This window comes from Miniopterus schreibersii (genome assembly GCF_964146895.1).
Source record: "Miniopterus schreibersii genome assembly, chromosome: 12".
NCBI lineage: Eukaryota > Metazoa > Chordata > Mammalia > Chiroptera > Miniopteridae > Miniopterus > Miniopterus schreibersii.
The window spans coordinates 28,627,464-28,643,739 of NC_138112.1; the positions used below are offsets into that span (position 1 = coordinate 28,627,464).

The 16,276-nt window shown below is 42.4% G+C and overlaps 1 protein-coding gene across 27 annotated transcripts in view; it reads left to right on the forward strand.

Annotated features, from left to right (window-relative positions):
• The window catches only part of DLG2 (discs large MAGUK scaffold protein 2), a 1,618,243-nt gene that overhangs the window by 1,391,392 nt on the left and 210,575 nt on the right, over positions 1 to 16,276 (forward strand). The window contains exon 1 of one of the 27 annotated variants that reach the window (XM_081155087.1): positions 3,013 to 3,301. The exons of 25 other annotated variants lie outside the window; for them this stretch is intronic. In XM_081155087.1, coding sequence (XP_081011213.1) covers positions 3,277 to 3,301 — 25 coding nt within the window. In that variant the 5' untranslated portion in view covers positions 3,013 to 3,276. Of the gene's footprint in view, positions 1 to 3,012; positions 3,302 to 16,276 lie in introns of those variants that run through there. One more of the 27 variants, XM_081155089.1, reaches the window with a different exon arrangement.

Below are 16,276 nucleotides of genomic sequence, written 5' to 3' on the forward strand. Positions count from 1 at the left end.
GCTGGTGTGGCTCATGCGCTGAGGGAAGGTGAGATTAGAGGGAGGGGAACCAGTTTTAGAGAACTTCATTCATGCCAGTGGTAGTGTTGACAGAGAGGAACATACAGACTACAGAGATATTTTGGAGATAGAATTGAAGGGATTTATGCCTGATTAGATGTGGGATCAAGGTTTGAAGCTGAAGTGTATAGCTTAGATCACTAGGAGAACTGAGATGCCATTAAGCAAAGACTTCATGCCCTATAAAAACCATGATTTTGCCTGAAACCTTCTCAAAACTATAGTATGACTTCAACTGTATACTTGTTCAGTGGCATCTGACATTTGTACTGAAATTTTATCTTTCTGGAGCAGTTCCTCTTGTTTGGTCTCGTTAAACATGCCATTTGACAGATGAAAAAACTAAATGTAAGTGATCTGACTAAATTTGTCCAGCTGGATTTGGCTGAGGTGGGACTAGAACCAAATTTCCAGACTCCTTAGTCTTAAGTTTTCAATCAAGTCCCTGATCTGACAGTCTTGCACCCGCCCCATGCCCCTCACCATTTTTTCTACTTTGCATGAATGACACTAGAATGGGAAAGACTTTTGAATAGAAGGGGAAGCTGGGAGCTTTGGAAAAGCCACAAAGAAATCTTGGAAGCTTCTGGGGAGGAAGAGGCAGCCAGCAGAGGGACAAAGAGGAGCAGATGACAGTGAGCATTCTAGGCCTTTCAGAGGTCAATGTTTGTATCACTCAGAGTACAAGGACATCCTGGTGTATCACTTTCCCTGAGTTTCCCTATAAACTATCCCTGCATATCACATTAGCCCCGGGTGATGAGGACTGGGAGGTGGGGAGGTACAAGCTGGTAATGGCTGTGAATGGCAATTATAGTGGCCTCTACTTAGGACATTCCCTGGACCCCTCAAATCTACACAGGGTTCTGTGTAGCTTACTAATCAGCATTACCCTCAAAATCTGTCCTCAGGAAATCTCAACCACAGAATAAGTAGATTTGTTGATTTGTTGGGTGAGATTGTCTGTGCAGAAGCTGTGAAAATAAGCCTATTCAATTTAAAGTAGTTTCTCAGCCTCAGTGAGCAGAGGAAATGATGAGGCTTGGTCCCAAGTCTTGCTCTTAGATAAGAATAAAAATTATCCCAATTTCCAAATTTTCTGTCATTTCTCTATTAGAAATAGTAGGGAGAGTCATTTTGCAGTTATCCTCTGTCCATGTCGGTGACTGGGAAGAGGCAACACACCTCTCTCAGGTGAGAGAGACATTTGTGGGCAGGAAGAGAGTTTTCATCTGCAGGAGTCATTCCTGTCTTTGTCTAGGAGCCAAAAAGGGCAAAGGTTTCAGGATGCCTGGAGAGAGGAAAAAAGAGAGAGGATTCTTGATGAGAACTCCTCAGGGCTCTGTTGACTTTTAAGGCAGATACGATGTGTCACAGGGTCCACAATAACAGACCTGCCCTGGTGATCAGCTCTCACTTGTGGCTGACTAACTTGGAAATGGTGGACAAATAATGTACTTAATAGAGGACACGATCCCTAATTCTACAGCCCTCATGCTTCCAGGGGTTTTCATTGACAACCTGTCTCCCTGCCTGGACTCTAAGCTCCTGCCTCAGGAACTCATCCGATTTCAGCATGCTGCCTTGTAACCTAGAGCTACGATTAGCAGACTCAATAACTACTTGTAAAATAAATGAGCAAATACTGCTTTTAAAGAAAGTGTTTTATTATTTGTTAGTTTTTTTACTTTTCCCCCCTAATGTTTTTGTGTGGGGTGGAAGAAAAATCCATATAGAAAAATGCACTCCCACACCCATAGGTGTGGTTTAAACAGACCTTGTTTAGTTTGTGACCCAACCTAAACCTGTGAGACTCTCACAGCTTTCAAGGCAGCCAGTCTGTCAAGATCAGAGGTGTTAGCGATAATCCCATTTTATCCCTGAAAACCACTTTGAGCATTTTTTTAAATCTCCAAGCAGATTCGAATCTCTTAGCTCTCTCTAGTTATAATTTGTTTCGGATGAACACATTCGCAACTTTTTTTTTTTTTAACAAAACATTTACACTAAAATGATTCCTCATCTTAGGTGAGCTTGAGTGATTCCTATTTGAGTTTTCAAAAAATCAGGATTTTCTAGTCTGTGCACTTTAAGTTTGAGAAACAGAAAAATAGGGGGAAAGAGTAAGTGGTTACCATGGTGACCATAGCATCTGATCTGTGTATCAACAGACTGGACAGTGAAACAGTGCCATACTAAGCTGAGTTGCAGTGATCAATAGTTGAGAGAGGAAATTTAAATGTCCTGGCTCCACTTAGCAACCAGTTCATCAATCAATACATGAATAGCAGCATCTGCATCTTGGCTTCACCTGCATGTTCTGTACAAATCAGAACAAAAAGAAAATTGCAGCATATATGAAAATGAAGAGCCCTTAAGCATGTTTGGGAAATGCTCTTAGGTAAGAGTAAAAATTAGCCCAATTTCCAGGTTTTAGCTAATCATCCTGAAATATCAAGAAAACGTCTTGATGTTGGCATTAGGAGATTCCCTAGTTCAAAAGACACGAGAAGAGGGGTTGATTTCTCAGAATGGGGGGACCTAGTTTGCAGCTTGGTGTGGCCACACAAGAGGGTGAAGTTAGAAGCTCAGCTTCCCTAAACCATTCCTTTTTGAATACCCTTCTCACCTAAAGTCTGCCCTAAGCAGGCATTTCCCGGCCTAGGGGAACCAGCAAATTCCAGCTGGCCAGCTGAGGAATTAACGCTACAGTGTGAATAACTTTGATTAGTCTCTTCTACATTTTAAAAGAAGATACCTGACTAACACTTCAGTGTTGGCATTTCCAACACCGGTGGCTAGCTAAAGGGCAATAGGATTTGGGGCCACAAGCCTTCCAGGCTCCCTTTCAGCAGATTCCCAGACAGGCTCCCACCTCCTCCAGCTCTGCAGTGCTAAGGTCTCTTTAGCTGAGAAGAGAGAAAAAAGAGGTGAGTACAACAGCCAACATCTGGAAAGTGGTTTGTTATTGCTTTTAAAAGGGCAGAATGCAGAAGTAATCCCACCTCTTAAAGTGGCCCTTTTGTGTTGCAAAGCATCTCAAACCAGCTGCACCACTAGCCTGGGAGCGTGACTCCACCTGCTTCACCCCATAGAGGCTTTGGCCAGAGCTCAAGAGCTTCAAGAGTGTGTGTTGGCGGGCGGCGGAGTTTATACACCGCACAACTCAGCCAGGAGGAGGGGAGCGGAACGGGATTTGGGGAGCAGCTGCCTGCTATGCTGAAAACCTCTGGAAACTGTGGTGAGAATCATGCTGCTTTTCTCAGACCCATTTCTCTTGACAGGCCAGTGGGGAATGGTGGCCAGTAAAATGGAAAAACAGCAGATCTGCCTCCCTTTCCCGTCCTGTAACTGCCTGCCCTTTCTTAGCACCTACTGCTTGCAGGCATCTTCTCAGGGCTGCTTCTTTTCATGTCTGTTGCTGCCTGTGTTCTGGGGAAACAACAGTCAATGAGTTTTTCTCTTCCTCCGCCTCAGTCAGTGCAGCTCCGAAAGCATGCTCTGTGAGTTTGATCACCGCTGGCCTCTTCATAGTAAGCCTGTCTGCTGAGCTGCTAGACTCTTGATACTGCGTCTCATAGAGAGATATTTAGGAATGTGAAATTCTTGCTGCTGACTTAAATGGGTTCCAGAAAAGCCTGGATCCACTTTGACTTCACATCAGATACTTGATGTATGCAAGTTCTGCTCAAATAGCCAGAGCCTGCTGAGGGACAGCATTGTTCTAATGCAGGGAGGCAGACTTGTGTCTGACTCAATCGATTTACAGGGTTGAATCTTGTCTTCACTAATTGTAAGCTATGTGGCCTCGGAAAACCACTGAACTTTGTGCCTTCAGTTTTCTCATCTATAAAATGAGAATTACATTTCTCAGTAAGTTTGTTTAAAAATTGGTAGTGGTGTGTGGAAAGCTGGACTCTAAGGTCTTTTAGGGAACAGGGACTGTGGTTACCTTGTTTTGGGGCATATGGTTAAGTATCCAGAAAAGGTAATTTATTAGCAATTGTAGTATAGTAGTTAAGAATGTCAGCTCAGATCCTGCAGCCTGACTTCGGATCCCAGCTCCCTAATGGTTGGCTTGGGTTAGCTGGTAATAGGAGGAGTAACTCTTTCATGGATCTGTGAGAATTTAAAGACATAATTCTTCATGTGTAAAGCCCTCAGCATTGTACCTAGCACATGGTAAATACTCAGTGAATGTTGGCCATTGTTATTATGAGGCAGGAATCTGACCGTGGAGCTAGACAGTTGGCCTCCCCAGACTAAATTCACCTCATTTGTGTGTTTTTAAATGCAGATATTGGACAAGATAACTCCTCAGGAGCCTTCCACCTCCTAACAGCTGTGCTCTTAGGTGCGTTCACATGCCTGTCACGTAACCCTGCAGCTTCCTTGGAAAGGGCCATAAATTAAAACTGCAACATATTTTATGATGGAAAAACTACCCAACATAATATACATTTTGGACTTAGAAATCATAGCTAGTGCATTAAAGCCAGATGTGTCATTTCATATATTCTCATGACTTGATTTCCTTAAGACATATATTATCACAGCCCCAGATGCTGCTTTGCATGTCTGTGGGGTTGAGGACCTAGAGATTTGCATCTAAACACTTGGTGCTGTTTTTAAGAGACTTTATTCACACCATTTGGCTGAGAGTGGCACGTTAGCATTTCTAGTTTCTGTATTACTTTTGAGAAGGAACCTTAACCTGTGACTCGGCAATTAATATGCATCTGGCATTACAACTAAGCTGTTGGCAGCCAGTTTAAAAACCAGCCCAGAGCCACTCCTCACCCTGCCTGTGGGGTGAGGAAGTGGACTTGCTGGGCCGGGGAGATTTGTATTCTCCTCAGATGTGGATACCTGCCCCCCAGTCTGCACTTCCTTTGCTACTTTATTCTCTTCATCCCCCCTTCCAAATCTACTTCCCAGTTTCTCTAAATCCCTATGGGTTTTCTGAGGTTGGGTAGTACCCCCATTAATCACAGAACAAAGAGTCACAGGTCTTTGGAATTACTTTATTTGATATAAGACCACCAAGAGGGCAGGGACTGTTTTTCTGAAGCCTGACACATAATACAGGCAGTTCTCACTCTTTGCATGGTAGTTCAAGACACACACAAAAAAATGACATCCTAATAATCAATAGGGAAAACTACCATTGTTCTTGTCCTTTCATAATTTTTGTCAAAACATTAAAAACCCCCTTTGTTGGCTATAAATGTATAAGGAAATGAAAAAAATAGCAAAATGAATATTTGTTGATTACACTGCTACTTAAATTATTAGAAACATTAAAAATTAAAGTGTTTTATTTCTTTTAAAAAATAGTAGTGTGAGTAGTGCTTGCCTGTTTCTTTTTTTTGGTCATATAACTTACAGCACTGAGCGAGCATCTTTACTGTGCCTGGGCGAATTGTCACACTGCTTTCTAGGTTTGACTTTCAGTGTTATGAACTATCTCCAAGAGTTCCTTTAATGTGAAGTTTTTGCCAGTATTATTTCCTCTGAAACAGTATCACCCTTTTCATCTCAACCACTTAACTCACTTATGTTCATGAATTTTCCTTTACTGAGCTCCCCTGTCTGCACACCTGGGGTTTCTCAAAGGGTGGTGCAGTTAACATTCCCTCCATCAGCTCTACCTTTAATTACACTGTTATATTTGAATTTCATATTATCCATTTTCTCTTTTTGTTTCTATGCTGCACTTTCATCTTTGTGGGCAAATTCCCTCTTTGGAATATCCATTTTTATAAAACATCACATGGGTTTATCACTGGGAGACAAGGCAGCAAAACAGCTACATGCTTTGCTGCCTGTGTGTGAGCCCTTAAGAAGTGTGCACTGACCCATTATAGACCAAAATGAGAAGTGACAAGATGAGTCCCCGATCGTGATGTGCATTTGTTGTTACATACTGATTTGTGGACCAAAGAGCTAATAGCCAGTTTCTATTTTATTCACTCACTCACAGTGAGTATACTGTGGTAACTTAAATTTGAATCATGTTGTTAGGGAACTGATGTTATCTCATTAAACAATAGTAATAGCAATGCATGCATATTGGAAATTAAAAAAAAAATACCCATAGTTAGTTGCTCAATAATAGATGTCTGTTGAACGAATGGATGGATGCATACGTTCACGCTGACCTCAGTTTGTGTCTCGGTGTTCTTATGGCATCCCCCACACCTATCCACGTCTCTTGTCTTCCTTCCTGTATGATGTGTCCAAAATAGCAAGTAGAGGTGCTTCTGCTAAAAGCTGGCTTTGAACAACAAGTCATTGAACTCTGAGCTTTATATCTCATGTGCTAAAGGCCCAACTACTTCTTTTCTTATCAAAATCTTCTCTGAGTGCCCAACTTTACTTCTAAAAGGAACTAATTTGATCAACAGACTTATGCACTTAAACACTAAAGGGACTCAGACTCCCAGGGTAGTTTGGTGTCTTCCCCTGAGAGAGGAATCAGATTCTGTGGACAGAAGAAGAGAGGGGTCTTAGGTTGGCAGAACTTCCCTGACCCTTTTCTCTCTCTGTCCAAAAATTTATTAATTAAAAAAAAAAAAAAAGTGGAGGAGGTTTGGAGAAGGGACTCAAAGACAATCCTGAACTTTACTTAGCCTTTGACCTCAAGGGGTTTATAGTCCAATTGGCCTGTGAATCCTGGAGACACGTAAGCAGTAGCGGAGGGGTAGTCACCAGCACTGGTTTTGTCTGATGTGGGTTCAGAATTGGCTCTGTCACTCCATAGCTCAGTGACTTTCCCAAGTTACTGAGGCTCTCGGAAACTCATTTTTCCATTGGTAGCCTCCAGTCATTATCTCCAAGTGTTGCTGAGAGTCTTGATCAAGGTAAGGCGTACAATGCACTCGGACTAGGATCTTTTGTGGAATAAGAGCTTGGGAAACAGAAACGATTTTGCTGAGACATAGTTCAGGTAGACGTCCTTCTTTTTGTGAACATCATCTCGTCCACTGTGTGCAGAATTCTGGTTGCAGAGTTGGCGCGTAATATACACATGGAACTTGACAGAAATTACCCACCCTGCTCACAGAGGACCAGGGATAACACCTGTGTGTTCTTATTGATTGCCATTTGGTGATTGAGAATCTGCACTATCTTCTGCCTTTGTAGAGTCAGCCCCCTAAGTTCTTTTAAAACACCTCCTTTGGTGTGTTCAGAGGCCTTTTCAAAGCTTTCCATAACACAGCACTTGAGTCACATAATGGCAGGGCCCCGTGTGCCCCTCTGCTAACAGTGCTGCCTCCCCTGGAATGATCAGCTGGCCCCAGGGGCATCCCCAGCCGCTTACCATGTGTCTGCACAACCATATGCACACGCTTGGAGACTGTCTGAGACAGGCACTGAGTTATCGATAGTCACTGCTATGCCCCACTGCTGCCTGGGCCATGGCCCACAATTCTGGCTGAGAGAGGCATTTAAAAAGTGTAGATTCTCCTAGGGGTTCTGAATCCATTGGTCTGGAGTGGAGCAGAGGCATCGCCATTATAAAAAATGTTTCCCCGGTGAGGGGCAGGCAGAGCTGGGAACTGCTGCTGTGGCCCCGATAGGTGCCGGCCTGAGAACAGACTAGCCCAGGCTGCAGCTGTCCAGACTGGCCTGGAGGCGCAAGCTGGCCTTGTAGTGTGTTAGGACCTAGTTGCTGCTGATACTTCCTACATTGAGCATCATTTCTTCAGGATTGTCCCCTCAGAGTGTCCCACACACCTTCACTGAACTTTTCATAACAGCAGCCTAATTGGCCTCGACTTCCCTTCCCTCTATTAAGTTTTCAGTCCACTTTCCACTCTGTTAACAAGGTCATCTTGCTAAAATGAATTCCATTGTCACTCCCCCATCTTCTAGCCACAAAGAGCTGTGCCTTGTTTCCAGCATGAGAAATTGTTTCCCTGCTGGGACACCCTTCCTCCAATTAATAGTAATAATATGACTTTCATACTTAATAGAATATTTCTTTATTTGAAAATGTAATCTTGTTAGATCCTCTGCTAAGTGCTTTTCATGTGTTTGACAAACTCTTCATGGCCTAAGCAGCCCAGTTCTGAGACCTGCTCTGAGACTTCTCTACCCTGAATTGCCCAACAGCCGAGCGAGTTGCCGGTTCCTCTAGGCCCCTACAGTACAAAGAACCCAGCGCACTGCATTGTAATTTGCTGTTGACACTCTATCTGTCCTCCCAAGGGTGAGCACTGTATTTGTTTTTGTAATCCCTTGAGCAGAATGGGCCACCAGCAGTCATGAGCCACCAGGGGGACTGGGGGAGCCTGTTTGAAGGCAAATCATCTTCAATCTTAAAGAAACACCTGGATGCAGATGGTTCATTTAACAGAGGACCAGTAGCCCTGATAGTGTCATCATTTGTAAGTCACTTGGGCAGAGAATAGATGTATCCCAAAGGCTCCGCTTTTACACACAGCCATGTGACATGGCACCTGGCTCTCTGGGCATCCAAGTAGGACTGTCTAACTTGCTGTGTTCAGCAGACCAGACCTCCCACCGCAACCTCCACATCACTGGGTTCACTTTGTTACCGGAGAAGGCTCAGTTGCATTACATCATCTACTTGAAGGGTATTGCACCAACGTACCGATAAAAGGCAGCCAAACAGGGCTGTGTATTTTTTGTCTCTTTTTTTATTGGCCCTGTGTTTTTACAGGCAGACATTGTAATCAGCTGTCATGATAGCTATAATCAATTAGCTTATGGGCTGTTTTTTTCCATCTGGACTAACTGAACAGTCGCTTTGTTTTTATTTTTGCTTTCCCCTCTCTACTCATTCCGCAATGTTACTATTGAGCCATGTGACTAAGCCTTTAAAAAAACCTTCAGCAGTAATCCATTAATCTCCAGGGAGATGTACATCTGCATTAAAATCTAGGTGTTATTTGTTTGAAAAATATATGCCAGTCCTCTTATGTTAAAGTGAAAAACAAAAAAATGTAACTCCTCTAGATTCAATGAGTTCAGATTTAAATTTAAAATCACAGAGGATTGCTTTTATTCAATTGGTATTGGTACTACTGTTGTTGTGAGCTGGCTCTGCAAATCACGTCCTCTGTAGCTTCAAAGGGAAAAGAAAATCTAGGACTTTTTAATATTGAGAGGTACCCTGCACTTCCTTGAAAAGATAGGAGCTCCTTTTCACCGAAGAAATGTAAGCGGAGCATAAGATCAGTAGGATTGGGAGAGGCGGAGGGTACTAGAAAATATTTGTTCCTTTTGAAGCTGAGATTTCTCTTCAGTAAGTCACACGGCTGAGGTGACTCCCAGATCGTAGCCTCAGAACATGGTTAGCAGAGCACTTACAAGAGCTGGACAAACATTGCAGCAAACATATTTTTCACATCTACACAATTCCAGAGCCCAAGCTAGAGACAAAAAGTAAGACCTAGCTGTTGCCTGCAAAGAGCTTAAGGTCTAATAGAAAAAAAAAAAAGATTTATTTTTTAAAAAAACAACAATAAAGCATTTATTATCACGTGAGGGAGGTGTATGTAATGGGGCAAAAGGGAAGAAGTGGGGTTAGAGGGGGAGAAGTCCTTTTTCCAAAACCTTCTGCTATGTGCTCTAGAGGAAATAATTCCTGACTTTGTCTTTAAGTTTCTGTCTACAAAATGTGTACAATCCCATGCCAGTGATCTGCTTCTCTAGGGAATGCATTTTGAGAGCATTTGGAAAGGAGTTTGAACAGTGCATTCCCCCAAGGATAGCTATTAAATGAATTCCATGTTGAAAACATAACATTTCTAAAGCATATGTCTATTGAACTATTAATTAAATTTTATCACCAGCTCCTATAAAAATTACTGTGGGGCCCTGAAGTTCTTGTGGAAATGAAAAGCTGAGCAACTGATATTAATTCCACCAGTTAGGTAGGGAAAGCCAGGACATGAGTGTGCAAGACCTGGTCAAGGAGCCCGGACTTACTGCCAGGGCTGCTGGCTCCTTGTAATGATTTTTTTTTTCCCCCCAGAAAGAAAAAGGAAGAGAGAGAGATAGAAACATCAATGATGAGAGTCATTGATCGGCTGCCTCCTGCACGCCCCCTATCGGGGATTGAGCCCGCAACCCAGACATGTGCCCTGACCGGGAATCCAACAGTAACCTCCTGGTTCATAGGTCAATGTTCAATCAATGAGCTATGCCAGCCTGTCTCCTTGTAATCATTTTTAATGTCTGTGCTTGAAGTTCTGACTATAGATATATTGATGTGTAATTTACTTCTGCATGGAATTAAAACAAACCAAAAAAAAAATAACCCACAAACAAACAAAAAATATGTGCTCTCTCCTTTGGAGACAGGACTCTTTTCATGAACTTTCAAAATGTATTCAGCATAGCTTTATTGAGCACCTGCTATGTGCCAGGCATGGTGCTAGGTATTGGAAAACACAGCAGACATGGTCTCCATCCTTACAGAGCTCACAATCCACCTATGGGGCCATTGTGATACAGTGCGATCAATGCTATGGGGGTCTTCTAGGCCGCTGAAAGAGAAACACTTCATTAACTCAGCTTGATGATACAATCATAGAAGGCTCCCTGGAAGAAGTATCAAAGCTTGGATGTGAAATTCTGAGAAATGAGCCCTGAAGAATGGAAAGGAACAACAGGAAGTAGAAGGAGCTCTCAGCCTGTCTGTCCTAGTCAGTGAAAGTGGTTCAGTAGGGCTGGAGCTTGGGCCTGGATTGCTGAGGACGATCCAGATCGCAGAGGGAGCTTTATGCCCAGCTGGAGTTTGATCTTTAGTCTGGAGGCTGTGGGGCCAGTTAAATGGTTTTAAGCAGGATAGTGACAGGATCAATTTTGCCATTAGGAAAAGATAATTTATCTCTGCTGTGAGCAGAATGGATAGGAGGACGGACAGTCATTAAGAAGACAGGAATGAGGACTGTCACTGTGAGGGATAGAGACGTCAGATATAGGCCTCAGCTGGCTGCTCTCACTACCCTCTTCTGTGTGGGATACTGTAAGGATTATACTCATGGTCATCCCCAGGCTTTTTCAATACAAGGATTCCCTTTATAAGGACCTGAGAGTGACTGTATTTTTAGATTTTTTTGGTAGTGATAATATTTAATGATACAATGATACATGGAATTAAACAATGTATATTAATTAGCCATAGTGCATCCTTTGTGCATTTAACAATTAGTAGGACCTATATATAAGAGGCATTACTGATTCTGTCTATGCAACATCTGGTGCCCAGTAGATTTGAGGATTCTTTGCCAAAACACCAAGAATTCTGGGAGTTTTTGATCCTCAAATCTGGAACCAGAGGCAAGAAGGATTTAGAATTGTAGTTATCAGCAGTTAGTGTGTTAACGAAACCTTTTCAATGTGATTTTGGGCACACTGCTAAATCTCTAGTAGTATTGGTTTCCTCATCTGTGAAATGGGAATGTATATCACCACAGGAGTTAGGCCATTGTTGAAGTAGATAATGGATGTTAACATGCTTGATGACTTTCAGCAAATCGCCTCCCCACCCCGCCTTCTCTCCCAGTTGCTCCTTTATCTTCATTCCTTCGTTTCCTCTGCGCCTGCCTACATTTTAGCCCTCAATTTTCATTTCCTTTGTTTCTCATCTTTTTTTCCTTAATCGTCAGAGAATATTAAACCGATACTTTTTTAGGGTTTATATTGTTACACTTGTGTTTCCTATTCTTAAACTGGAACCATTTGTGTTTTGTTAAGAAACGGCTTAGGAGTCAAGATGCTCTGTACATGTGACCCTTAGTAGAAAAACACTTCACTCTCCCACGTCACTGATCTAATAGTACGTACATTTCAGGTCCACTCTGGCAACTTGACTTTCTCCACACTCCTTTGATACTCCAGAGATGAATCATCCACCCAATGCCCTACTTAAAAGACATCTGTGTTCCTAGCTAATGCTCTCCACCCTTGCACATGCTCAAGTGCTCTGGCAAATACCGTGCACCCCTGTTGAAAATGGTGATGTCGAGTCTCCTGGGATGCCGCCAGCAGTTGGGGAAGCAGGTGCAGAACTATAGAAGGTGCAGTTGCCACATTGCAGTCACGTCGAGAGAGCTTTCTAACATGATTCTTGGAATTTATCCATCTCTGATTTTGAAAGCATACTTACCATTGCATATTAAAACCTACAAGGAAAGCTTAATGAATAAAAACTGGAATGATTTATCTTCTGAAAATACATTCCTTATGCTCTGAGCCGCACCAAGTAGCCAAACCCTTTGGCCTAAGCTTTTGGTGATCTGGTTTCCATCATCATTTCACATTTTCTTCCTGCTGCCCTTGCGGGCACATGAACCCTACATGTAAATATTTTCTTCAGCCTTCTCCTGAATAATACTTCCACATACCAGTCTCCACGTGCTTAGGTGCCTGTTGTTTCTCTACTCTGGAAATCTCTCTCTCAGGCAAATCTCACCCATTATTCAAGTCTGAGTTCAAGTCCCGTTTTTCTGACCACACCAAGTTAAAGTCACCTTTTGAATTCCTCCAGTGAGGTAGTGTGATTGACAGGGAACGTTTGGGATTTAGAGCTGGAATTCCTAGGTTGAAACGCTACCCTAGAGATGTGATCTTTTTACCTTCTTTGAACAATTTCCTTATCAGTAAAAAGATAGGTAAGATCTTAAAGGTTGTTAAAACAATTAAAATAGAAAAACCGCACGAAAGCATTGTGTAACTAATATGATAATCTTACCTAGTATATTTAATTATCATTTCCTTTTTGTGTGGTACTTAATTTGTAATTAAACATATTTAGTAAACAGTAAATTTTTAAAAGTAAGGATGTATTCATTCTGTGTAGGGCCTCTCAAATGTTAATGTGCATGAGAATCCTGTCAAAATGCAGGTTCTGGTGCAGCAGCTCTGGGATGGGCCTTGAGCTTCTGTGGTTCTAATGAACTCCCAGGTGAGCTGCTGCTGCTTGTCCCTGGGCCACACCTGGATTAGCAAGGCTCCCCGTGCACCCGAACAGAAAGCCGGGTGATGAAAACAGCCAGGCTCTTAGTTTGCCCTCCCTGGCTGGAGTCTAGACGTGGTGTTTGCGCGCAGTGACCCTCTTCTCGGTATCCAATGACATTTTTCTGCCTATAACTTCCTTCACAACTGCAAAAGCTGGCTAGCTTGGAACTTACCTTGGTCACACATAGATAATAGTCAACTGGGGGTGTCAAAAGCAATTACTTCAGAATAAATAGAAAATTCACCAGGAAACTTACAGGGCTCCCACAGGGTGAACTTGATCCACACTGAAGTTTCTGCTACCTGATGACGGGAAAATGACTCAGCTGACGTCAAGGCACAGAGGGGCATCATCTTGTTCCCCGGGAAGACTTCCTTTTGAGCCAGGTGGTGCCACGGAGGCATCTGAATGAGAAGAAACACTGAGAGGCTGGTTATCTGACTTCCTTTCAGCAGTGCAGAGCCTCTCCTGACCCTACTACTCATAGCACCTGCTGACTCTGTCCCACCTGATTTTCCATTTAAACAGTTCATCATAGACTTCATTCGACCAGTGATATGTCCTCTTCTTTATCTAGTTCTTGTGCACACAAGACAAAAAGAATGCACATCTGATTTTGAATTGCATATTTTGATTGCACAGTTCAATCAGGGGAGTTCGTGTGGGAGGCGACTGTTGAGGTCATGGCTTTACAGTCAGGCCTGCTCAGGCTCAGGCTGTGTGAGACCTTTGGCAGGTTACCTAACCTGCGCCTTGGGCTTTGCATTTGTCAAAAGGGGCTGTGAGAATAAAGGAGATAGCCCGTGTTGAATGTTTAACATAGACCTCAGCATACAGTTAGTGCTCCACACATATTACTTACGCTTATTATATTATCAGTGATAGTTATTAGCATATTTACGTTACTGTGACACTATTAATATAATACTACATTTTAAGTTTTTTAGTCATAGTAAAAGCACATAACTTTAAATTTACCATCTTAACCATTTTTAAGCATATATTTACGTAATGATAAATATGTTCATATTGTTGTGCAACAGATCTCTAGAACTTTTTCATTTGGCAACACGTCTATTCGATACCCACCCCCTCTCCCCAGCCCTTTAAATTTTAGTTTTATTTCTCGAGTGTACTGATAAGAACCCACTCCATATGCCCTCAGCTCCCTGGCACTACTAAATAAACACATAGGATTTGAAGTTAGAATATTTAGGTATGAGACTAAGCCCTGAATTATGCTAATTTCATGAAGGTCTTTGTACCAATTACAAGCTTTGATTACATCATCCACATCTGCAAATAGGTACATGAATATGAACTATGTATAATTGGTGATTAGCCTCTGATTACCCCCTTCTCCTTCCTGTACCCCTCCTCTCTGATCCTAAAAGTCATCCATTTCAGCATTAACATGTTGTACTGACATTAGCTGCTCTATGTGTCCTCCCTCGAGTAGATGGAAGAAAGTACCCTGTGGGCTGGGGTTGGGTGTGAATTCAAACCTAATCTTGCATGTGTTAAACAGAACAGTTCAGGACAGTGTATTCACTTCATTATTCTTCTCGCATTTGCTCCCTGGAGGCCCGTTTTCATCATGTGACATTTTTCTTTTGTTTAACACCCTTCGCTAAAACCTTTGGCAAAATGCCTACACACCACAGTGACCGGTAAAGAGCAGACCTATGCAGTGGCATATGGACAGCAATAGGGTAAAGTTAGGAAGGGGTTGGAAAAAGGTGGGCTAGCTGGATTTTTAGGCTGTATGTCCTTTCAGCAACTCCCTGGTTATGCTTGGAACCTTCTTTCTCCTGCTTCTTCTGCCAAGTATCTAGAGAGGTCAGGAGCCATCTTGTTACCTTCCAAACGATTTGGGGCAAATTACTCCCAGATACGACAAGTTCTGCTCCTGGGGATCTGTATCGACAGTTAATTTAGAGAGCCAAGTTTCACCTTCTGAAGCAGAAGCCAAGACAGTTATGTAACCTCAAGTTCTCTGTTGAAAAAAAAAAACAAAAAACAAAAAAAACACACACACACAACAAAACCTGCAGATGCTCAGAAAGCTAAATTAAACTCCTGACTTGCAGCTCAGCCACAGAGCATCGTGGGCAGTCTGAGGGATATTACCCACACCAGGGTGGTAATTGTAATGATGCAGAACGAAACACTGTATTCATCTTCTAGCCAGTGTGATTTAAAAGTCTGCCAAATTAGCTGCCCAGAGAGCATGCTGAGGTTGAGCTGAACTTTACAATGTGGTTTGTTTCTTAATGTGCAATCTTGTTAGAAAAAATTATTTCGCAGAATTTGTTCATACTCACTTCTGATGTGAGAATTTGTTTTTCCTCTCAGGAAGACTCTTGATGAAGGATGCATGACCTAGATTGGAAGGGGAGCCTACGAGAGTGAATATTATTAGCGGCTACCCCAGCACTCACCCTCACCTCTTACCTTTAAGAAAGGAAGGGATAAGGCAGTGGCTGAGTGCATGCCAGACTCCAGGCATGCTGCTTGTCCTTCCAGTAAGTCATCAGGGGAAGTCAGGGAAATGGGCACCAGCAACCTCGTGTTAGAAACTATGAAAAACAGGCTCAGACACAAGAAAGAGTATGTCCAGTGTCACTCAGTTAGTATGTGAACAGGTGGATGCAAATCAGGTGTTTCTGCCATGACCCAAAGAGGGCCCACTGTTCTCACAGCACCTTGGGCATTGGCCTTCAGCCATCCGATTTCTCCCTCAGAAACTATGGTCCACATCCTATCAAATAACGGCTCAAAGGTAGACCCCTAAGTCTTCAGAATCTAAACTCAAACTATGATAAATTTTATTAATTGACCAACTGTTTTAAGAAAATACAGAGTTATGTAATAAAAACAAGACAGAAAATATTGCAAAGTAAGCAATTTTTGATTATAGTGTACAAGTGATATTAATGTGGGGGTGGGGTGGGAATATATGTTCATATAATAAAAAACATTTGTGACCATATTGAGAGTACAGAAACAGGAACTCCAAAGGGCAATGAATTTCTACTTCTGATTTCCTATTTTGAAGACCTTTAGCTGTTCATGACACTAAGAGAGACAGTATTCTACTTGGGCTCTGTAGCTAGTCCTTCAGTCCACCGTTCATCGGTGACCTCAGACAGACCGCTTAGCTTCTTAAAACATGTCTTATTGTGATTGAAAAAAGAGGTGAATGTATAATCTATTTCC